We start from the raw sequence: 25,740 nt of genomic DNA, 5'->3' as shown, positions 1-25,740 counted from the left end.
CATTCAATTCCACTATTTTTATATCTTAAAAACTGGATCTGTATTTTAACCAAAAAGGAAATTACTTGGAAAGATTAATTGGAAAGTTCATAAAGATCCAACAGATTTTCAACTCCTCATGCACATTAAGAATTTAAACTGTTTGCAATCTGGCTGAATAAATAAAATCTCAGCTTCTAACATACCCTTGGGAGATAAACAGTCTAGAGGACTGTCAGATTACACTGTTCAGCATCAGTTTACACCGATCCATCCAGACAATGTTCCAAATTTCTCTTGATACTGTGGTTCATCTCCATCCCTGTCTGAAGTTGGAATACACTGGAGATAGCTTTTTCTACAGAGATTTGAAAGCAATTGGGAGAGGAGGGTTAATAAAGTTTTAAATCCCGATTTTAATCCAATTTTTTAATCCAATGTTTTCTTTCAAAATTAATAGCTGAAGGGCACTAAGCACCTGTACCTGGCCTCTCCCTGAGAGGAGCACATTCAACCACCTGTGAAGTATTTAACATTTCTCAAAATTTTCAGTATTTCTCAAAATCAAATTTTTAATTTGTTCTGAACGTGGCACATAGCTTTCTGACACAAGAATTACTAGATAATGATGACTAGTGCATCAGTTGACGGTCTCTCAAGAAGATGCACGTTGTAATCGACAGGTCAGTCTCAGAAAGAGGGTGGAAAGACTCATGGCTACCTATATATGTCATCCTATGCACAGAAATAGGAAAGGTGACAAATTTCAGGAAGGAATGGCTGAAACAGAACGTTGACTGAACTTCTTCTCCATGCAGTTGCATACACAGTTAAACTGAAGCTTGGAGGAAAGCTAAAGGGCATTATCAGATGAATACCCCACTGGAACAAGAAGGAAAGAAAAATGTTTTTCTGCAGCTCCAGCCTTCAAATAAAACTTGTAATAAATTCAGAATCTATCCCACAAAGATTTAAGAGCTGATCTTTATCCTTCACTGGAATATCGATCTATAGTCCACAGTAAAATTTATGAAACTTCTTTCAAACCAGCTGCCAGAGTGGGACCTTTCATTTCTTAACCACTTGAGATTAGGCTTGTTGTCCCAGAAAAATCATACAGTCCTGAAATACACGGTCCTCGGCTAGTTGTCTCATCCTACAGCCTGAAGGACATGAGGAGCTGGGATATTATAAAAATTAAGCACATTTGACAACCTGAGCATCAGTAGTCTTGACTGTAAAATGGTAGTAGTAACACCTACTTCACAAGCTGTTCTACGGGGGGTGGTGGGGTGGTGGTGTGTCTGTGGAGAAAAGTATTTTACAAATGACTGGTACTATTTTTACCCTTCTAGTCAAAGACATAGAACAGCTGCACACTGAAAAAGAGAAGAATTGGTTTAAGCTCAAATACAACAGCCGAGAAATGTCTCGCCAGGAAATCACCAGGGCAGTTAGCCTTTTGCTGACAGCTCATCCAAGACATGGCGATATCCCAAGACAACACACCCTGCTTTGCCTGGGGGAAAACAAAAAAAAATTGCAGTGTTAAGAACTTATTTTCTTTGTGTAACTTTATGTACTTTTAATATACTTTATTTTCTATAAAAATTTATATAATTTAACTTTTTTTTCCTTATTCTGATTTCTTCACCCTGCGGTTAAAAGATTATGCTTTGAACTCCAAGACTTGACTGTCAACAGATTCAAGAGATCCGCAGAGAGCAGAGCCCACCGGCAGCAAACGGGCTCAGCGAGGCGCTTGTTCGCGCTGCAAAAACTCATTAAAAACGCGTTTGTTCGGATACCGGGGTTTTATGTTTGGGTTTGTGGGTTTTTTTAATTGGGGGTGGGGGGAAGGTGTTTGTTTATGTTTAAACAGCATTTGTTAGTTACAAGAAGTGCAGGGAGGATGGAAACCTCGGCGAGCGCCAGTCACCGCGCCCGGGCGGGGAGCGCGACGGCGGCGTGCCGGAAGAGGCGGGCGGACGCGGAGAGTGGCCGCGCCTGGCTTCCACCCCGGGCAGGGCCGGGCCGGGCCCCCGGAGGTTGCGCTCACAGCGGAGCACCCGTTCACCCTGTCCCTCGGCCGGGCTTCAAGTCTAGTAACGGCAGGGCCAGGCAAACCGCCACCGCTCCCTCAGCCACCGCCCTCTCAGCCGCTCCCCGCCGCCCCCCTCAGCCACCGCCCCCTCAGCCGCTCCCACCGCCCCCTGAGCCGCCGGCCCCTCAGCTGCCGCCCCCAGCCGCTTCCCCGCCCCGTTGCGAAGGGAGCGGCGTCCCCGTTGCTACGGTGGTGGCGGCGCGACCGGGGCGCGCTGGGGAGCGGAGCGGAGCCCGGCACTGAGTGCGGCGCGCTCCGGTGTGGGGCCGGCGGGGCCGGCGCGCTGGATGGAGCCCAGCGAGAAGGGCGGCCAGGCGGTGCGCAGGCAGGATGCTCCCGGCGGCCGCCAGGCCCGCGCGGGTGGGAGGCGGCAGGCTGCAGCGTATCTTTCGGGGGGCTCGGCCGGCGGTGGGGGGCTGGGGCGGGCGGTGGAGCGGCCCGTGAGGGCGGGCGGCCTCGGGGGTGGCCGCCCCGCAGGGGCAGGGCCCGCGGGCACCGGCCTGTGCCTCGCCCAGGGGCGGTGGGGCCGCGGGGCTGCGCCGGGCCCCTGCGGGCGGCAGCGGTGGGCAGCCGGGCGGCAGCGGTGGGCAGCCGCCATCCCGCGCCGCGGGGGATCGCCCCGGCAGCGGCGCCAAGTAAAACTCGTACTTTCGGGGGTTTCAGAGCGCTGTGGAAAGGCTGACTTCTCAGGCAACTTCGGAGCTTTCTTGTTTTCCTTCCTCGAAGAGGTGCTGCCACTGAGAATTGTATTCTCCACCCTAACTTGGGGATCCTTACTGTCGTGAATGTAAGGGATGAACAGTGACACCAGTTCTGAGCCCCGCCTGTAGGGTGCTGCTGAAATCGTTACTGAGGTGGGGCGGGACCGCTCCTGCTCATGGATAGCTTCTATCCAGGGATATTGACGAATTTCAGTGTAAACAGCTAATCCTTTGCCGGAGGGGGCCGGTTGTTACTATTGGAAACATTTTCCCCGTGATACATGTATCTATATGTTACAGATTTAAATAACAACAGAACGATGTCTCTTCAAATAAACGTAACAAGGGCGAGGTTTTCACCTGCTGATGCAAAGCCTCTCTTAAAATCACTGTAAACAGTAAAATGCAGTTACTTTTTTTCTGGATGAACATAAATTTAATTATTACTATAATATACAATTATGGGACCAACTGTTGTGTACTTAGTCAAAAGGTGTATCAGCATTTTCTATCTCATGGGTAAAGTTTGCCCTTCCCCGAAAAGGTATATAAAGTCAATCAAAAAGGCTACTTACTATATTTTTTAATGAGCTGTTTGCTACAGTTTCCATTGTCCTTAACATAATACTAGGGATGGAACTTTAACATGTCATTTTGAGTGGGATTTAAAAGAGGAACATCGGGCATTGAAGGAAAATCAAAAAATATGTCAGAGTAAAGCACAGAAATATTTGATAGAGACAAACAGACGAATAAGGTAAGTAACTAGGGTTCCTCTGGTGGGAGACTGTTAAAAAAAAAAAAAAAGTCAAAACCTAGAGACACTTCAGTATCTTTCAATTATTTGCATATTCACTTTGCTAAATAGCTTCACTGCTTTGTTCTAGAGGAATCTAGGCTGGAAAGTTTCACTAATCCAGTTTCTTGCTATAGCACAAATAAAATATAAAAAGAAAAATATTCTGATTTACTCACTACTTTTTGGAAACTCACTGTAGTCACCTCTTACTGTATAAAGTAAAGGTAACTAGAGCTTTCATCTGGTTGCTCTGATCTGCAATGGATGTGTGAAACATGCATTCAGATGCATAGTACCAGCCAGCACACAGGCAGTTGTTGCCTTCTGAAGTGTACATTTTTCAGTCTGCACGGCATAACAGCCTCCCCAGTGTGGCGGGGCTTTGTGCTCCCACGCCCCAATAAACACAATGCAAAGTCTTTCTAGTACAGGATATTCTGTACTGAAATTTTAAACAGAGCTTTGATTATTCAGTCTTTCTGCATACATGAGAACGCAAAGTCATGAAATATTCTGCGACAAATGGATTAAGTAAATTATACTCTGAGATGTTTCAGTGAAGTGCTGTAAGTAGTTGAATAGGTATAGGGGGCTTTTCCCTAGCATTGAGATCATACACATACAGGAGACTAGTCTGTGTATACTGTAGAGGCAGATGTTCCTGTATGTATAGATGGTTATACCGGAGAGGCAAGGAGTTCCTCTTTGCAAGCCCCTGAGCCTCAGACCTCTGCCTGTTGTTAACTCATTAACGCTCATCCCCCATAGTTCCCATATCAGATGATTTCTGTTGTACAGTGTTTACTTATTGCAATATGTTGGTAACTCATATGACAGGCAGTAGATACTGTTTCTTCTGCCACTTTAGCTTGACAGTATGTGCTGTCAGCATATGTCTTGAAATACAAATAAAAATGGAAGAGGATGTATAATCACCTTTGAGTGATTAAAAGACATTGTGCGACCCACAACCTTTGCAGATAGTAAACTGAGTCCCAGCTGAAAGGTTAAATATCTTATTTAGTTTTCTGGAACAGTACCACTGGAACACTGCACATCTCAGATGAACACTGTTTATTGTATTACTGGGCTTGAAATGCTATACTCTTAACATAAAAGCAAATACCAGACAGCCTGCATATATTTGACAGACTAGTGTAGTTAAACTAATACTCATTGATACATAAATAGATTTCCATATGTATTTCATCGCAGCCTTAAGAAACACAGTATAAATCCAAGTTACTCAGGTGAGCCAATTAAAAATTTAGGTATGGTATTCATAAAATGAAATTGTTTCCATTTGTGATAATTGAGAATGGCATAACTGTAAGTATAATAAGCAGTTCAAATGGAAGTCTGAGGTGACAAGTCTTCCCCTAATAACTGAAAAGGAGTTAGTTGTCTAATGTTAGAAAGGTAGTAAGTACATACAGTATTAATAAGCTGTGAAATATAAATCAAAATTAAGGGTCATTGCATATATGGAAGAAAGGAATTTGGAAATAAAAAGTTCCTTGAAACTGAATTTATGGGTTTTTTCCTGACAGTTATGCAGGTCATGTCTCAGCTCTGTGTATGAGCCAAGATCCATTAGCTTTGTAGCACATGTAAAGGTGTTAGCTATGATGATGGTTCCTCAAGGGTAGCATGACTTCCTTAAGCTCCACATTCTCACCTGACAGCACCCTAAATTCTCCCTGACAGGGCTTACATGTGTGTATCAGAAGTTATTCTTGGCACTGCTGGTTTGTAATTTCAAAGCTGAAATTGTTTCTTTCATATTTCTTTTTCCTTCAACATATGGAGAGTAGACATGAGTGCGCTATGAAGTATGACAGTCAGTTTTCTACTTCTAACCTTCACACAGAGTGGTGTGAGGTTGGAAATGACCTCTTGAGGTCATCTGGTCAAACCTAGAGCTGGTTACACAGGACCAGCTTTTGAGTATCTCCAAAGATGGAGACTTCACAACCTCTCTGGGCAACCTGTGCCAGTGCTCAGACATCCTCACAGTAAAAACAGTGTTGCTTGATGTTCAGAGGGAAACTCCTGTGTTTCAGTTTGTGCCCGTTGTCTCTGATCCTAGCACTGGGCACTGCTGAAAAGAGCCTGGCTATGTCCTTTTTACATCCTCCCTTCATTTTAGATGTTTTTAGATGTTTTAGATGTATTTATAGATGTTGATAAGATCCTCCCCAAGCCTTCTCTTCCCTAGGCTGAACATTCCTCTTAGGAGACATGCTCCAGTCTCTTCATCATTTTTGTGGCCCTTCTTTGGACTGTCTCCAGTCTGTTCATGTCTCTCTTGTATTGGGGAGCCCAAAACTGGACACAGCGCTCCAGGTGTGGCCTTACCAGTGCTGAGTAGAGGAGAAGGATGACCTCCCTTGACCTGCTGGCAATGCTTTGCTCAATGCAGCCCAGGATACCGTTGGCCTTCTTTGTCGCAAGGGCCCATTGCTGACTCATGTTCAACTTGGTGTACACCTCGACTCCAAGGACCTTTCTGCAAGGCTGGGTGGTCCCCTGCATATATTGGTGCCCAGGGTTGGTCGGTTGTTCCTCCCCAGGTGTAGGACTTTGCACTTCCTCTTGTTCATCTTCATTAAGTTCCTGTCAACCCATTTCTCCAGCCTGTTGAGGTCTTCCTGGATGCCAGCATGACTCTCTGGTGTATCAACCACTCATCTCAGTTTGTTAACATCTGCAAACTTGCTGAGAATACAGTCTGCCCCATCATCCAAATCATTTTTTGTCAACAGCTGGCTGAACATGAGCCAGCAGTGTGCCCAGGTGGCCAAGAAGGCCAACAGCATCCTGGCTTGTATCAGAAATAGTGTGGCCAGCAGGATTAGGGAAGTGATCGTCTCTCTGCACTCAGTACTGTTGAGGCTACACGTCGAATAATGTGTTCAGTTTTGGGCTCCTCACTACAAGAGGGATGTTGAGGTGCTGGAGCATTTCCAGAGAAGAGCAACAGAGCTGGTGAAGGGTCTGGAGCACAAGTCTTATGAGGAGCAGCTGAGGAAACTGGGAGTGTTTACCCTGGAGAAAAGGCTCAGGGGGGACTTTATCACTCTCCACAACTACCTGAAAGGAGGCTGTAGAGGTGGGTGTCCATCTCTTCTCCCAGATAACTAGTGATAGGACAAGAAGAAATGGCCTCAGGTTATGTCAGGGGAGGTTTATATTGGATATTAGGAAAAAAAAAATCATTGAAAGGGTTGTCACTCATTGGAACAGGCTGCCCAGGGAAGTGGTTGAGTCACCATCCCTGGAGGTATTTAAAAGACATGTAGATGTGGTGCTTAGGACGTGGTTTAGCGGTGGACTTGGCAGTGTTAAGTTTGCAATTGGACTTGATGATCTTAAAGGTCTTTTCCAACCTAGATGATCCTGTGATTCTATGATTAATGAAGATGTTAAACAGGACTGAGCCCAGTATTGATCCCTGGAGTACACCACTAGCTACTGGCCTCCAACCAGACTTTGTGCCACTAATCACCACCCTCTGGGCCCAGCCATTCAGCCAGTTTTCAGTCCACCTCCATGTCTGCTAACCCAGCCAGTACCTCAACAGCTCATCTATGAGGATCTTACAGGAGACAGTATCAATAGGCTTCCTGAAGTCCACATAGACAATACCCACTGCCCTCCCCTCACCTAGCAAGCCAGTGATTTCTTTGTAGAAATCTATCAAGTTGGTCAAGCATGAACAAATTTAATGTCAATCTTACATTTATAAAGCTTCTGTTGAAAAGTAACAGCAGTCGGTTCCCTTTAGCAAATATATCTTCCCTAAAGGAATATATAATCTACCTTTATAGATATACCTTTATATCTATAAAAATAGCAGAGCTTCTGCTTTGTTCTCAAACTTGTGTCATTTAGGTTCATTCTCTTTGTGTTGCATTGTGGAGTAAAACTTTTCTGTGTATTTTTGTGTGTTTTTTTGAACAATCACCACCAGCCTACCTTTAAACAAAGCAATACCAAGGCTGACCCCCAGTCCAATAGCCTCTAAATGCACAGCACTTTTTAAGCTAATGAGACCTACCTATGCAGAGAGCTTGTGGATTGAGGTCTCCTGTTTTCAGCCTTTTCTATATGTACTTGTAATGAAATCTTTCCTGACAGTGTTGTATCAATCCATTGTCAATACCTCTAAAATGCAGCAGCTTCAGCATTAACAATACTTAGCTTCTGACAAGATGTGCTCAGTTAATTGGTTTACTAGTAATAAACAAAAACATCACTTGCACAAAAAAGAGCAAGTATAGCTTTGGGAAGGAAAGTTTCAGTAACTTAGGTCACAGATCTTTTTCAAAGTGAATTCTTAGCAGAAGCCATATTCCTATCTGATGCTATCAATGTTTTTGCTTCTTTTGTACTGACCAAGCTCCTCAGTTTTGTGTTAGCAGCAGTACTTCAACACAGGGAAAAAAAACAGCCTACTATTTGTCTTTAAGAAGTTGCCTGAGGATCAAGAAAGTAATTTCTTTATTGTCTCACTGATACGTGATGTTTCTATTTCAAGATCAGTTTAAGAATTAGATACAATCTGGGGCAGTAGCTAACAGATATTTTGTTTAAATAACTGGAATATCCTGGAAATAAGAGCTACTGAGTAAGCACGTACTTGACATAAATGAATAGGAGATTTTATTTTTGGTTTATATACCACACTACTTTCTAAATACCAGCTGCTGATTTGCTGGGGACTGTAGCCTTCCCACTGTTATTGCACAACCCATCCCATTTTCCTGTGATGTTACTGGCTGCAGGTAGCTGGTTCATTCTGGAAATGAAATTGTCTGTGTGCATTTTTAAATAAGCCTTACAATCAGCTATCTTGGTTCAGTGTTTTGAATTCCCTTGAAATCTGAATAGCTAATCTTGTCAATCATAGTTTCACGTTGCTATTGTATCCCATTTTGTGCTACTAAACTGATTGTCATTCAGGAAGCCTCACAACGACTAGAAACTGATGCTAACTTACATCTTTATAGGTAAAAGCTGTAGTTCCTTTGTGTTATTTCTCAATAACAACTTCTAAACTGTTACTATTTCCCCAACAGCTTGTGAAAGGCACACACACAGAGCATTTGCAGTTCACCTTCCTATTGATCTGCCCACTGTGATACATTTACATGGTAAAGACTGTGGTGAAAGTCACATTGGTGACAAAAACTGGTTGAGTCTGCATGTCAATTCAGATATAAGAAAGGATCAAATCTCTGACTGATGCTAAAAATAAAAAGATTGTGGTGTGTCTCTTCTTCACCACCCACTGTCACATTTATGTTCAGACAAACCATAGAAATCCAGCTGTGCTTGAGTTTATAGCATTTAATTTATGGACAAGCAGGCTTTTGTACTAAAAATGCAAATGGATAAGCAAGTAAATTACTAATATTTTTGTAAATTTAATTAGAAAAATAGGGATCATCTACTTCTGCTTCTTAAATACAGAGCCTTTGAAGAAAAACAGAAGCAAGAAGAAGAAAAAACCCAAAGATTTAGAGAACAAGTTCTGCAGCAGAGGAAAAATAAACTTCAGAAAGTGACTGATAAGTTCCAGCGTGCTCATCTGCCTTTTTCTCAGCACAAGCAAATGGGTTTGTAAATGAAAATTTAACTATTATTCACAATACAAGTGTTTTTCTATTAGTAGAGTGTAACTGAGGCAAACAGAACAATTAACTTCACTCAAATTAATTGAATTCATGTAAACAAAACTGACAGGAAGGTCAAATCTGATACATATGACAAAATTGGGAAGAGGGAAACCCCACCCCCCCCAACATTTTTTTTTCCTACAAATTGCTTTGTGAGCTATGTCATTATATTATGGTCACAGTAAGTACATTACCTGCTTGGGATATTGTGGCTTCCTGGATTTTCTCCACTTTTTTCACTGCAGTTTGCTTATTGCTGACAGTACTGTGCTTTCACAGCTGGGTGTGAGATGTTACAAGGCCACGGGAATTTACTAGGATGGTATAATGGGCCATTGTTTGAACCCCTGAATATGAAATATTCAAGAATATGCATTTTGTTTATCAGTCAGTAAAAGCAGACTTAACATGTATTAATGTATTACATAACTTTTGTTGAATTAGTCAGCTTTTTAAGCTGCTCTTTCATTGCTGGGAAATAATGATCACTTCAACTTTGTTCCTGCTTCCTTGGAATCAATGCAGATTGGCAGGAGCTTTTAACAGCATCAGCCAAGTCTGATTTCCAGTCAACTTTCCAGTGTTGAAACTCTTAAGATATGGTATATTACTTAGGTATTCTTTAACAGATTTACTCTCCCAACTGCAATTGCGCCAACTGTGAGGTAATGTCTCTGACTTCAAGATCAAATGTCAGATTAAAATAACAAAATAGAACAGTATGGTTTAGGGCTTCTTCATAGCTCTACTGACAGCCCAGACTGTTTAACAATACAATGAATCACAACTTTTTTCCTTGGTTTTCCTTTATAGCAGTTCTGCCTCTACCACTTTCTACCCTACTTTTACTTACTTGAAAGAGACAACACCTTGTGCCTGTCTGGACTCTTTTTCCGCTGATTCGATTATTAAGTTACAATTTGGCCTCTGTAAAATACCTGCAAGCCATAACTTTGGCTTAATGCATGATACAATAATCATGATGTAAAAACAAATCTAGTGATGAATTTTTTATCCTCCTACTTTTTCAACAATGCAGTCTAAAAACAAATAGCAAGACTGTTGAATAGATGTGTTACTGTAAACACTTAAATAGACTGAGGTTTTTTTTTTCAGAGGAACTAGAGATGTTCTAGCATGTCTAACGATGCTAAACCACTCAGTTTATTCTAACACTCTGGATTTATGCTTCCAAACTTCAGAAACTTAACCAAACCATTTATGGTAAAATATTCCAATTTTTAAAATATTTTTTCCATTGTGTTTTTTACTCTAATCCCTGCAGTCCAGACAAAAGCAGCTTTTCAGTTAGAAGAAGCTCTTGAACAAATTAAAGGATCATTATTAACACAAGGACTGTGCTTCCCCAGCAGGAACAAAACCAACTTCAGGTAAGCATTTCTGTTTACTCTGATGATCAAAGGAAGTAAATTGCTTAGTGTATTCAATAAGCAGCAGACAATTACTCATTAAGAAATTGTAGGCCGTTTCTCTCATGGCAAAGAAAGCACTTCTGTGAACCGTTCCAATGAAACATTATGAAACATCCTTGAGTTGTTTGTGTCTATTTGGTAAGACAGCAGAGGACACAAACCTTTTCCCTTCACTGGAATTCTGGGACTGCCTGGGGCTAACCCAGTCCTCATTCGGTTGCAGCCTGACACAGATTGCCGTGGTTATCAAACCGGCTGCTCTTGTATGAATTATAAAGAATTCCGTGTAGAAGACTTCTTATTCTTATTCAGATTTTTTCTTTTTGACATTCAAGGATAGTTTGGCTCGTATATTCATCCCACGATTTTATCTTCAATCCAGCTGTCATACCTTTTTCTCTTTCTCTATATGTATCTTGAGCATCCTGATAACAATTTGGCCTGCAATTTCATTTTGTATCACTTAAAATTTGAATTGCATACTTTTCACTCTATCCAAGCACTTTTTCTAAGATACCATGACTTATAACAGAATGCTTCTTCATGCATAGTTTATCTATCTGCTGTATTTGATAATCCTCCCTGATTATCCCCTTCCTAATCTCTCATTTATCTAATGTTTCAATTCAGGGTTGTTTTTTTTTTTAGTTGCTGCTTTTATTGTAACTATTATTGTAGTTCATTTCTGTATGTTATAAATTGTGCAGGTGTTCAGAATAGAGATGAATTCTGTCTAAAAGTGGTCTCCCTACTTCTGAGCCTCAGTGTTTTCTTCATTGTGACGTTAATATTCAATTTGATTACATATACACTGCTGATTAATACATGTTTTCAGGTAATAAACTGGACAATTGAGAAAATATTTCATGCCTCTTAGAGCTGAATACTCATACTATCTGCCAGTCAACATGCATATAGTTCTGCAGATACTACACTGTATTGACATAATAAAGGAAGATTGCAGCCATAAAAACAAACAAACAAAAAACCTACCTGCTAAATATAAGCTGAAGTTGTGGCAAAAAAATGTAGGTGTTTCTGAACCCTGTCTCAAGGTTCCTGATCGTTTGTATTATTTCACTCATAGGTTTGATTAAGGACAGCGGCTCAGTGCATCTTACCCCTGCATTTATCATTTGTTTCCCTGTTTTCCATCTTTCTTCAAACTGCTCCTTGTGCCTCAGGGGTTCACATTTTTCTCTCAGGACCTCTTCAGACCACTTACCATTTTTTACTGTATAACAGTCTTGTCACTCCATACTATATTTGTATAATTTTGAGAATTCATTATTCTGTAATTATGATAGTGTGTTCTTTTCCTGATTATCATTTTTATAACCTGATTTCCTAAGGAAATTAAATTTGTATGTTCATATTCTTTTACAGTGTGTGTTCCCCTAGTAATCAAATTTGAGAGAGAGATAAGAATCTCAAAAATGATTATATTCCTACAAGTTTGAAATTGGCAATTGGGCAAAGAAGAAATTATTCAAACAAGTGACACTAGCTTGAAAAAGGTTTAAAAGTTGAGTCCATGTTGACCTAGTGACAGGTCACAAGCCAGTTAATACAGATAAGACAGCACTCAAATATCTTGGAACCTGCCACAGAATGTGCTGCCTCTTCTCCAGCTGGCAACTAGGAGGCTTGGGCAGGAGCCGTGTGGGTTGGGTGAAGGAGGATGTAGAGAATATTGGGAGTATAGTAATAAGGCAAAAAGAATTAAGTTATTGCAGTACAGGCTTGTGTATCAGGGCAAGGTATACAAATTAATATGCAATTAAGCTTCACTTATTCTAATGCTAACAATTTGTATTCCTTCCTTGTGACAGAAAATTCTCTATGCATTTCTGTCTGCATCTCACGCAATTCCTTACTAAGCACTGAGATTCAAACTGAACACGTGCTACGCAGAATAGATTCTTCTGATCTGCTGCAGGATGTTATGCAGGGTTGTTCCTTTTAGTTTTGGTCTGGGAGCCACAGTTTGTGTGGGTCATAAAAGTGGCATTTCTGGGTTTTCAGACTTGGTTCCAAAACTTGTGCAAATTTCTCTTAAAGGGTAAATAAATTTCTTGCAAATCAGTACAGCAAAGTAAGCTTTGATACAGATAAGCATTTTGAGAAGGTTCTCAAAGTTTCTTCAAAACTCCCTGGTTCTGAGCTGTAAAGCTTTAAAAATGTCTTATAATCCCTTTAATTGGAAATTCTGAGACTGCTAATAACTAACTCAAATGAGGTAGTAGATCTTTTTCTGGGTTTCTCCCTCTTCTTACACTTCTATGAACACTTAAACCAAAAATTTTGTATGATCTTTAGAATTCACCCTCCCTCAGAAATAAAATGTATGGAATTCATTCACAGTCCCCTTCTAAAGGAAAAAAATGAATACTGTATTAAGTATTCAAGATAAATATGGCTGCAGACCCAACTGGATATAGGTCAATTTTATAAGATTCTAGAATTCTTAATGTCTATTTTTTAAAAAACGTAAAAAAAATTAAAGCAATGGAGACATTTTGCCTCCTCTTGAAGAAAGGAAAAAAATCCTGAAACACCTAATAAGTGAGAGATTGTATCTGTGCTTGCAGTAGGGCTACTCTGCTTCCAGTAAGGATTACTTTTCAAATGCTGAAGCAAAAATGTTGTTCAACTCATTAGCTGACAGGCATTGGGATGTGTGCACACAGGTGTGTAAATGGTACGCTGTACTTTGTACAAGAGCTATTTCCCTGTTTGTGTTTAAAAACAGTTGTATTTGATCAGGTTGTCTTGGGATAGAAACTTAATTATGACAAATCAAAATCTTTCTCTGAAAAAAGTTGAAATGTAGAAGCTTATATAAATATAAATGGTCTAAACATCCAAATAGCTATCAAGAAACTTTCCCATTCCCCCAACACAAAACCCCACATACACACAAAAGAAACCTTCAAATTTTTTCAGGGGTGCAGGTGTAAATCAGTATGTCCACAGTAACAAAGTCTTTAAAAGTGGATAGGTACAGAATGTTTTTGGAGGGAGGACATCTTCCATTCTAAAGAATACAGAATGCAGAATTCTAAGTTACGTAAATAAATATGGGAAGTTGTTTTCCCTTTTCGCTATCAGGCATCTCATCAGAAATTATAAATTCCTTTTCAGACTCTGCCAAATGTATCTCTCTGCTTAGATCAGTGCAATTAAGGCAACCTTTTTATGTATAAAGTCTTCTGAAAAATAACAATAATCTTGATGGGATTCCATTCTCCATTGTCCTAAAACTGTAAGTGTTGTAATAAATACAGAAAAGGTCTCATTAGACTATTTACCCATTTGACATAGATGTACTAAAAAGAAAAGGGATTGATTTTAAAAGGGAGTATAATTTTAGATACAGAAAGAAGATGAAACAGGTGAAGGCTCAGAAGAACCAACTGTGAAAACTTAAGCTGAAGAAATGGAGAGAAATTAAGGAAAGGGGTTATTGAGTTTCTGTACCTGTATTAGACACCTGGTAGCCATCTCCAGCTCGGAACAATACACATTTCCTAATAATGCATCTCTGCTGGATAGACAGTAGAGAAAGATGAGGTCTGTGTGTGTTGTGTGTCTGCATTGTTCAAATTTGCTCAGTAGGGGTGCCAGCTGTTAAAGAAGATAGCTTTGTGTAGCATGAAATAGTTGTATCTTCTGACCAGTTCCTACACTGCATATTGCCTATATGTGAAAGATATATCATCTTCTCCATTGCCTTCACTGAAAATGAGAATGGGTAAAATATGCATGGTAGAGCATCTTGTCAGACCAGGTTCCAATTAAAAAAAAGTAAAAAAGGGAAATATATGAAAGCCTGATTTCCATATTTAGGTGCAGATTAAAAGTTCACTTTTGCAACAATTTAGCTAAACAACTTCAGCCAATTTAGCAATATTTAAAGGATCATGCTGATGCTGCTAAGGAATTATAGATGGAGAAATGCATCCTGGGAATGCTGGAAAGCATCTGCGTATTGCACGGACAATAAGGTTTGGTTTGTTACTTAAAATCCAGTGATTGATGAGACAAAGTGTCATTTTAAATATTGGACCTGGTCAAGCTGGTAAAATACAAGCTCGATTTCCCCTTTTTGTTAATGTTATACCCATTTTACAAATAACTTCACTGAAATTTTATACAGATAATCTGTTTCCAATATCTATTCTCCTTCTACCACCATTTGCAATCATTGTGGAGTACAACAAATACTTGATCCTAAATGAGCAAGACATAAACTTGTCTTTCTAATCAATTGTAAGGGTTATGTCTCTACTGAACAGATGTAAGAACTCAAAGCATGTATCTGATGAGAGATTCCTGTAACTGCCGCTTTGGATATGCCAAACTAAGGGAGTTTAGGGCCCTTGAACCAGGTTGGAGCCAAAAGACAGGGTCAGTCTCCTTTGCTAAACTGTTCCACTTACGCAGTCAAGCACAGCTGGCAACCTGCTAATAGTCATACTTCCAGAAGACTAAAGCTTAATCTGCCTATGAGTTGGTGGGTTTTGGTGTGTAGGTTATTTAGGTGGGTTTTTTTAAGACCTACCTTTCTTATTGGTTAAACTACTTGTTTCTTGTTTTTGTCATGCTCGATATCTACCTAGTTCCTGCTTCTTGTTTTCCAAAACTTGGTTCCAATTCCTAGTGACCTTACCCAAGCTTTTTCCAATTCTATCTTCTTTTTATTCTTGAAATTATCTTGTTGCATGCTCCCTGCCTTCCTAATCTCTTGATTGCATGTTTTCCTTGTCATTTGGCTTCACATGCTGCTTGGTTTCTTTGATTCCAGGGTGTCAACCAGCCCCATATTTCTTGCTAATTCTCAGCCTGTGGAAATGTATGTTTTCATCTTAATTTGGGTTCACCCTGACCACAGTATCCAGCTGTAGAGGACTGAAGGCAGTGGGTTGATTAGCATTGATAACATGCAGCTGTGGCCTTGCCTCGAAGGCAGTGGATTGATTGACATGGATGATGTGCAGCTGTAGCTCATTCCACTAAGTGGTTAAATAGCCCTGAGGATGGTAGGAGAGGTGGCTGGATGGAGGAGCAGTGGTGTGGTCTGATCTCTGGAGGAAGGAGATATAGCACAGACAGTAGAATCTGACCCATGGTAAAGCCTTGTTGCAGCCTACTAGTATGTTTGTGCTGTAATGTCCAGCTACACTAGCTACTTCACAGATATTTTTTTTTTTTTTTTCAGGCAGCAAATACAAATTGTTTTGTGTACCACATTGCTAAGATTACACATCATTAGTGGAGTTAGGGTCTCTAGATACTACAAAGGCTTTTTGCTGTTTGAAGTAAGGGAATATCTGATAGCATCAGTATATAGTCATCCTCTATATAAGCCAACCTTATGGGAAAATAAATGCCATTTCACTTGTGTTTTTTTTTAAAAAAAACATAAAACCTTCTGTGTTCCATTTCTGTAAATGACCAAACCGTTGGCTGACATTTTCCAGACTGATTCAGCCTGAGGCAGTCACCCAACAACCCAATCAGAAAAGTATGACTATTTATAGATAACAGAAGGTTTAAAATGGAAAGTGTTGGACAGTTTTAGATAATACTAACAGCACCACCTGTAGTTACATATAGTATAGCTGTCCTTCACTTGTCAGGCATTTATTGATGATATATACCTTTGGAAAGGAGTATGTTTAAAAGTCTATGGTTGACACATAGAAATAAGCCAAGCTAATAAGTTATTTGCTTGTATCAAGAACCACAGATGACACTTCATCCTCATCAGCATCTAGAAACAGTCGTTTCGATGAGAAGCCGATTTCAGCAATGGTTGGCTGGCATAGAACAATACAAGAGAGCAGTAGAACGAACGTGGATAGTAACCGACTCTTCTTCCAGGAAAAGCTGGAAGAAATGCGACAGCTCCTTGAAAAACAACACCTCAGCAACTTGGAGGTATAATATTTCCATGTGATTCGTTATGTGATGTTTCTTAAATGTAATAGAAGTTTCTTGAATGTAATAAAAATGAAAGGTCTGTTAAGCATTTTTTATCTAGTAGACAACACCTGAGGGCACAGAGTGTTATGCCTCACCAATAGATTATTTATAGTAAAATTGTACCTATTTTTCAGTAAGAAATCAGAGATCTTTAAAAATGTTAGTAAGACTATTTTCACAAATTCTTCAAAGATATCTGTCATGTTGTCTTTCTGTGAATGTAAGATATGTATGTCAGATGTCTTGGCTCTGAAGTAGCTAGCCATTAGTCTATCACACAGAAGTCGTGTGCTAGCTCCAAACTTAAATTGCCAGCTTGCAATTTGCACTTAAGTTTTTGCTTTGCTGCTTGCTTCAGCTCAGCACAAAATGATATAGCAGTATAAATATGGTAAGTAAATTGTTGGGGGGGGGGGGGGGGGGGTGTTTCTTGGGTATTTTTTCTTGATTTTTTTCCCAGTGTGTGGTGATTTCTTAGGGGTTGACTTAAATTTTCTTTGAGATCCTCTTTTGTCATCTTTGGAATAAATGCAGGTGTTCCAATAACAAGCCCATTAACTTTCTGCTAGTCCACTAGTTTTTGGACCTAACAGTCACTTTAGAAGCACAGTGAAAATCAAGAAGAACTGAGCTCCAAAGTGATTCATTATAACTGCACTTTTAAGTGTGATTTTAGGTCTGTCAGTGTTGTCTTTGATTTTGGAAATACTGTCTTCAATATTAAATTTTTGGAAAAAAGAGGACATAATTTTGAACTCATTTTTATTTCTATACTATTATCTACTGGCATCTGGACTTCTGGTGTCTGAAATGACCTTGACTCTATGAAGCAATGACCTTTTATATGGGTGATGGCTAGAAGCACAGAATCGTTGGTGATGATAGAGCAAGGGCTTTTCCTCTTAGTACCTGTTCACGGATAACTTGTGAAAAATTATACAGTTCAGATATATTTTGAGTTCTTTGATGTTTTCAGGCACATTCATCTCTGTACCTACTTTGTTCTGATGGGTATTCATGAGGACCTTGAGCTGATGGCTAACACAGAAAATCTCACTCAAGCGGAGTAAATTTCAAAAAGGTTGAGAAGGCAGAAAGTACAGTTTGTACTGGCAGGGTTGTTGATTACAGTTCATTGTTATTTCCAAGCATAAAAGAAGGAAAAGAAAATGGAAGTTTATAGAAGAGAGCTAATAAAACTGAATTTTAGATAATAATTTTCAAACAAAACACAAAAAGTCTGAGTTGTTTGTTGGGTTGTTTTAATACCAGACTGTGCATTTCATTGGTATGGTATTTGCAAATCCCTCCCTAAATGATGATGCCAAATTTGGCAGTAGCTGCATTAGGACATCTTAGAATTAGGGAAAAAAATGCAATGTCTTTGAGAAAGATGTATAAAAAGATACTTCTTAATATATTGTAAGGTAACTATATTGCAGTGTATTTTACCAAACACAGTTATCACATTCTAATTGAATTCTAGGGGAAAATCACCACAAGTCAGGCATGACTTTTTACTTCTAGTTTTTTTCCAAATGTTATCATCAGCTTTGGACACTGCATATAAGATATGAATTTGTGTTTATGAATTAATTTATTTTTGAAAATGCTTTGGTCCTGCAAAATTATTTTTTTTTCCAAAGTTTATTTTTCTGCTGCCACTAGGGGTTGCTCAGCTTCTTCCCTCTGATAAATAGTTTCAATTTGTAAATATTTATATTTCAAACATTTGGACTTTCTTTCTTGAACTGCATGCTTTGGATTGGAAAAATATTTTTTTTAAAAAAAAAAAGCTATTGTCATTGTCCTAAGGTCTTAGCTTTGGAAGCTTAATTCTTGGATTGTGCTGGTGTGTATGTGCATTGTGGCTTCTTGCAAAGTATTATTTATAATACTCTTACTAATAACATTGATATTTTGTAATTATTTATAATACTCTTACTGACATGAATAGGCTTCAGTAGTCTTGTTACTGTCTGTTGTCCAAAGTAATTTCAACAGTGCTTGCCTTTCTGAAATTAATGTCAAAGTATTTTGCTGTACACATACTTTGCAGTCTAACCATCCATTGAGATCCTTTGACCTCTCTTTGTTTCTGTTTTTACAGGCCAGGCAGGATTATAAAGATTCCTAAAATTCTTTTCTTTCCTACAGGACAATACAATTCTATGTAGACACTTACCAGTAGATTTGGTGTGTTCCCTGCTTTCCACCCCTAAAAAATTGGTAGTTTTATCAGTAAGCCAAGGTTGTCAGTGACCTTTCTACCATTCTCCAAAATTATTTTGCTTAAAATATTGAAAGCAGCAGATTTTATTTTGTGCAACAGTTACACCTGAGCCAGTAAATCAAATTATTATTTGTTATATGTCTGTAAGTTTGCTCCATTTTGAAGAACCTAATATTGCTTACTTTGTGCACAATCAAATTTTTGTTGCACAGTCCTTCCTGGTTTTGTTGCAGGCATAAATAAAATCTTTAAGGTGAAGCTTATAGCATGGTCTTTAGCTAAAGCTGCATGCAGCTTTCTGCCAAAGCCAAAAGACATTACTCCCAAGTGCTTATCATTTTTCCAAATTTTAGTTGTTTATGTTGAAATTTTCCATTTCTGGCATCTGCCTTAAACTGAAAAATTTAGAAAATTCCCATTAAAGTGGCTCAACTGTGACAAGGAATAGTATTATTCAGATATTCTTTTTATTTTTCTTTTCATCACCTCTTTAAATTGATGGCCATACAAAGTTGTTTGGGCAGTACGATATTTTTATGCTCTACCAGAAAAATACATTATGCTTGAATTAAACTCTTTGGTTGACCTAACACAATACTCTATCTTTTTACTTTTTAAACAAAATACTTGGAGGTGAGAGTAAATTCACAGACAAAACAGGTATAGATTACAACCTGGAGACTGTACTTTCCTGTTCCATCCTTTATATGACCATAATTAAGTTATTCAAGTGGTATCTGAAATCCAAATTTAAATCCCTTTCTGATTGATTTGAAGCAGGAATTTTACCTTGGCTCTTTGGTGGTTGTTTTTTTTTTCCCCCCAAGAGTATTGTGCAGCCATGGAAGTGCTCAGTATCAGCCTTTCTATGGGTACTGTTCCCATTGACATAAAATACTTCAATAGTTATTGAAATAGGGACTGGAGCGCAGGTATAATTTCTCAGAAGTTGCATCCCAAGCCATGAAGTCAGAGGGTTATAATTACACTGTATATATAATTATATACTTGTATTATATACTTCTGTAAAATTTGTATCTTATTATACTGTAATATATATACTGTTTATATATATTACATAGAATTAAATAAGTCTTTGAGAAATAATGAAAAATATTTTCAAAATTACATTTCGCTGAATGAAAGCAGCAGATGGTGCAAACACGTAGGTATGGACATTGCCTTACTTGCATGAATGTGTTGACCTTTATGACTGCTGGCTGTATTGCTATGCTTTTGAGGTTCAACTGTGTCTATGAAACGGAGATGTTTCAGATAACTGGTGGAAAAACTGAATTCATTTTCCAATGTATTTGTAGCATGACTGGAATGAGTTAAACAAGAGTTCCTTCTGCAATGTTTATTGTATCAGTCTAACTCTTCAAAGGGATAGGCAAGACCAGCATGGAAAAAAGGAGTGCCTGTGTACAGAGTCTCTCCAGAGTGTCAAGAACTTGTAGAATGCTTAGGGCTAGTTAGTGGGAAAACAGAACTTTTAAGGGGAGGGTTTGGATAAAATGGTTTTGGAACTGAAGTCAGACCTGATTTTGAAGATACCATTCAAAAACTTGAAATAGGTTTCTGTGGTCACTTTAAATCTACAAACATTGATCATTTTTTACTTATAACTGTGACTGTTTACATAGTTTATGTTGCTCACTAAAATAATATAAAATCATAGAATCATTTATGTTGGAAAAGACCTTTAAGATCACCAAGTCCCACCATTGTCTTAGACAACCGACATGACAAAGCTGAGTGATTTCCCTACTCATTTTCCTTTTAGCAAGATCAGAGGGGTTCAGTTGTTACTGGCTTTTAACCAATATTGCAACATTCCACTGTCTTCCATGTTATTTCGCTAATCCAAAATTCACATTTGCTATAAAGGGAAATTGAAATGTATCTCCAGACTAAATTTTTGCCGACATTTTTTGGGGGTGTTGGGTATGTAAGATTTTACCCAAATACTTGAACTTGTTTTGATTGTATAGTCCTCAAGGGTAGGGTTTGGTTTTTTTACATAAAATAGTGGTTTCTTCCAGACCCGTGCTGTATAAAATGACATTATAATCTTCATATCTGACAATCTGGATGTTCAGTCATTTGCAGAGTGTCTTGCCTCAACTCAAAGCCCTGCTTGAACAGGTGACAATGTAGAACTGAAGCTGAAACAGCATTTTCAACACAAAAGAGTGTGTTTCACAAGTACATTAACACATGAATAAGACTTTCCTTGTGGATAAGTTAAGATGGTCATAAATACAGCATAGTTCACAAACCACCAAAACAGGGAAACTGAAAACTGTCTTCTAATATATACCTGTTCCTCCTTTACAAGCGTATAGTTTTTTTCATAAGAATTGCCATACATATTATCATGACTCTATTTTTTGGTTTCCATTCATATATCTCTCTCAATATATGTAAATATCTATGAAATATTTACATATAGCTATGCACTAAATTATTGCTACCATACTTCATAGATATTTTTGAAGTTATTTGTTTTATTGCAACAGAGTAAAGTGTTCATAAATGTAGCTAAAGGAGAGGAACAGAGGAAAAAATAGCAGTATCTGATCTTTAGTTTACTGCATTTATGGTAATAAAATGTTTGCTTGCGGGAAGCGAGTGGAAGATAAAATGTTTGTGCGTACTGATCTGCCAGGATGGTATATCATGTTATGATACCATCAGAGACAGTATATACTAATTTCTAATGGGGATGTTGGGCAATCTGTTGCTTTCTCATCGAGAAGTATCACTGTTCAGAATTATTCTACCTCTCTGAAGGTGGCAGAGCTGTGTTTTGGTTTGGTTTTGGTTTTAAAGAGATAAACCTTTTGTTAAGTGGGAAGCAAAACAGAATTTACTTTTTTCTTCCAATATTCTGCTTCCATCCTAGTAGTTTCATGGTGGCCTGGGTACATAGAAATTCTTCCAATTTTTAAAAAACATTATTATAAAACTGTAGCACCACTTCTGTGGTATTTAGTAGCTTGAACTTAGCTGTGCAGTTTCCGCCTGATACTGGCATATCTCCATAAGGAAGTATGGCTCACCAACTGGGAAATACAGCATTAAACCAAACACCCAAAATTCAGAGGACAGGAGTAAGCAGAGAATAACTTGGTCCCAGGACACTGAAAGATCTTGTAACAAGCACCTTAAAGAATTACGCTGTTTCAAACAGTGGCAAAGAAAAAAAATAACGATCAACCTTTAAATTCAGTAGGCTGTTTAGGGGAAGGTAGATGCTGAAATTTTGTACATGTTCTTATAAGTAATACCTGTAAAGTCCTTAAGAGGAATGTATGTCCTGATAAACATCTGATCAAAAAAATTTAATTTGTAAAGCAAGTAACATGTAACAGTCGCTGAATATTTTTATCAAGGTAATTAATTACATTAATGAAGCTTGCAGTGAAGGCTGGCAACTACATGAAACAGTCTCATTAGATAAACTTATTTCTAGAAAATTATAAATATATAATACCAGAAAAGACTCTTAGATATACGGTTTAACTTTTAGGTTGCCCTGTGTGGAGTCAGGCTTTGGACTCTGATTCTTGTGGGTCTCTTCTCATACACGCATAGAACTCAGATGTTCTGTGATTCTAAAAGTATTTCTGTATCTAACCTTTAGGATTTTTAATCCACCTTCTGCCTTGGTCGCTGCTGTGCAGTGCATAAAATAGCGTGGAAACGTGTTTAAAAACTGTTCCATCTTTGCAATGTGTTTACAATGCTAAAAGAAAAAGCAATGCTTTTTATTGACTGCAAAAATGTATACTGATTTTTTAGCAAGTCAGAGGGATCTGGTAGGATAGTTCCTCAGCTGAAATAGGTATTATTTAAAAAATTATGTTCACACATTGTATCCTTATGAATGATGTGTAAGGTACACATCTTTTAGGTGGTCTGTACTGGTCAGATAGTATTAATAATTTTTTTCTAATGCTACAGCTCCAGTTCATTCAAATCTGTCAACCCTAATGCTTTGCCTTATTCGTGTATTTGTGAATAAGAATAAACAAGGAAAAGAGAATCTGACTTTTCTAGAAGATGAAGAAATACTTTCCTCCATCAGTTAGTCTCCTTTCCCCATAAATCAGACTTTATTGGAAAGCTTTTCTGAAAATGATAATTTTAAGGCTTTGAATCTCATCATTAAAACCTTAATCATCAGTGAAAGAGGATTATTTCTTTGCTTGAAAATGGAAAAAAGTCTGATAGTTTCCCTTTCATTTCTGTCTCTAGAGTATTGTCTAGAAATAATTTCATCTACAAAATACTTTTTAAAACGTCCTTTCTCCTACTACCTGCAAATTCCGAAGAAGTGAGAAGGGATAAGTTTTAGCTGATCTCCATTCTCCTTTTTCGGGATAACGAAAATGACATTGAATATAACACAGACTGTAAATAACTAAGAATTTTCTCATTAAATTGTATCGTTGCATTTTTTATATAACATTAAAATAATCATTAGTTAAAAACTTTGAGAATAAATATTGCATATGCACACCCAGTTTTTCTCCATGTCTATTTGCCTTATGACGGTTTTCAATTATGCACTCCAATACTATTTTTACATGACCCAATCTCTTAAATTTTCAGGGTAGATAGTGCCTGCTCAAACAAATTTATTAATGAGTTAGAAACCAAGAAGGGACTAATGCATTGTGGTGCCCAATGCCTCAATATTTAACTGTTTAATAATTTTAATAGTACTTAAAAACTAGCATTATGAATTCCACTTCTAGACCTGCATGACTAGGTTAGTCTGTGGGAGAACAGGGATCCTGAGAAGCACCACCCTGAGAACTGAGATTGCTGAGATGCTAAATTAAGTAATAGAAACCAACAGAGAGACATATTTAGCTGAAAACCTGCTTCCTACACGGTTACGTACACTTACCACAGGGCTTCATTAAAGCTGGAAGTCAGAACTTGAAACCTTGACATTCAGTGTTCAGATCACTTTTCTTTAAAAATCCTTCAGTACAGTACAGTTTACTGAAGTGCCTGAGTGGAAATGTGAGTTCTTTTTATCCTAAGAGGTTTGAACCCATATTTCTAGCATCCTGTGATGATTTTCCAAAGAAGCAAATCAGGTCCTTTTAAATACTTACATTCATAGATAGCTAGTTTCTGTATCCTAGATGGCTTGGGGGGAAATTAGGGATTTTGGAGTTAGCCTTGGAAAAACAGGGGTGTTGACAGGAAGCTTTTCTCCGGTCATCCTACACCTCCATAGCTTCCTTGGTGGGCTTGGCACAGTGTAATGGTTCTCTTGTGTAATGTAAGCACCAAAATCCTTTCTCAGTGGCATATGCTTTCTTGGGTCTGCCCAAATCCTCTGTGAAATCAGTATTGTGTAGTACAACGTACATCATGTTTTCCATACTTGCATCAAAAAAGGATTATTAATTTTCTAACGAACTTTCCCATTCCATAGTTGGTAAACACAAAACCAGTAAGGGTGTGTAGGTACCTCACTGACTTTGAGAGGTACCTTTGCATCTGTGTGACCATTGGCGTCTTTTACTTCACAATGAATGTGAAGTATAACATATATACACACACATATAACACACAAAGGACTCTTGTAAATAAAGTGGTGGAAATTGCCAAAAATAGCAAGTAGCGTGAGAGGCAAGGGGCCCGGATTTCTAGATTAGGTAGCATTTTTCCAGCATTTTTCTTCAGAAGGATGGTCCCATTCACCTCTTGGAACTGTGAACAGTCAGCACTTCTTTTGCAGAAACTGTCAAGTATACACACAGCAGCCCTATAGTGTAATACCGTTCTGACAGAGTCCTTTGAAAGCAGAAGATTCACTTGTCAGGTTCTCTTAAAAGTTTTGCTTGTTGCAATGTTGTTCTTTCATTGGCCTCCTGAAAGATTTCTTTGGTTTAGTGCTTTACTGAAATGAGATTGCTTGACATAGCTGTTCTAAGTGTTAAGATGTGCAAGTGACCTCTGCAACTCCTTGTAAGTATTCCTTTTCCTAGAATACCAATTATGTGAACAAGCTGGGTTTGGATTTCATGAATTAAAACATAAGATAATGCAGGCAACAGGTAGTACAATAAATTGTACTTCTATAACAGAAACAAAGATAGTGTACTTGATGAACATTTTTGTTTCTTCATCATCCTATAATATTCTCACAGATTAAATTAGATTATATCATTGGGATTTCCAGGTTTATTCCTTTGTAGCTATTGACCACTAAAAAAGAATAATTGTTGAATACTTTTTAAGGTCTGCAGAAGTAGTTCTAGTTAATCATTTTTTCAAGAAAATGTGACGTTCATATTCATTAGAGAGTAAGCTAGAAAGGTAAATAAAATATGTAAATATTTTAATGATTATGATAAGCATCTTTAATGTGTGAAAGGATGAAATTGTATGGTGCAACAATGTAAATATAAATGAACTAAATTTGCATGAACTAAGTAAAAGTGAGTACATGCTTAAATGGGGAATCCTTCTTTACTCTTTAGTTCCTATTTCTGGAGGTTGCCTCAACTGAGATTTTCTGTTCCCTTGAGGTTTTGTTTTACAAGGAGAGTAAAATTATATATGATGCAGGATCAAGTCTATTTTCAACCTTTGGATCACAACCGGGTAGGATTTTTTTTAGCTTAATTTTTAAAAGTTGCAATATTTCTTGCACCCTCTAGATTTACCATTTTAAGCTAACCTGCTATTGGAACAGGGTTTTTTTACATCAACTCTGACAAAATTTTTCCTCTGTTTAACTTAGTAATTTTAGAAACACATATTTAGCTGTAAAGGTGTAGTTTCCAAATT

At 38.3% G+C, this 25,740-nt stretch overlaps 1 protein-coding gene across 1 annotated transcript in view; it reads left to right on the top strand.

The window, feature by feature from the left end:
• The first annotated feature begins 3,245 nt into the window (after positions 1–3,245).
• CEP126 (centrosomal protein 126) overlaps positions 3,246–25,740 on the top strand; it is a 37,966-nt gene continuing 15,471 nt past the window's right edge. The window contains exons 1-5 of the mRNA XM_040583399.1: positions 3,246–3,328; positions 3,416–3,541; positions 9,059–9,204; positions 10,550–10,655; positions 16,442–16,640. Coding sequence (XP_040439333.1) covers positions 3,246–3,328; positions 3,416–3,541; positions 9,059–9,204; positions 10,550–10,655; positions 16,442–16,640 — 660 coding nt within the window. The remainder of the gene's footprint in view (positions 3,329–3,415; positions 3,542–9,058; positions 9,205–10,549; positions 10,656–16,441; positions 16,641–25,740) is intronic.

The sequence above is a fragment of the Falco naumanni genome, chromosome 2 (genome assembly GCF_017639655.2).
Source record: "Falco naumanni isolate bFalNau1 chromosome 2, bFalNau1.pat, whole genome shotgun sequence".
NCBI lineage: Eukaryota > Metazoa > Chordata > Aves > Falconiformes > Falconidae > Falco > Falco naumanni.
The sequence above is the reverse complement of the archived record's forward strand: the minus strand, read 5'-3'. Positions and strand labels throughout refer to the sequence as shown.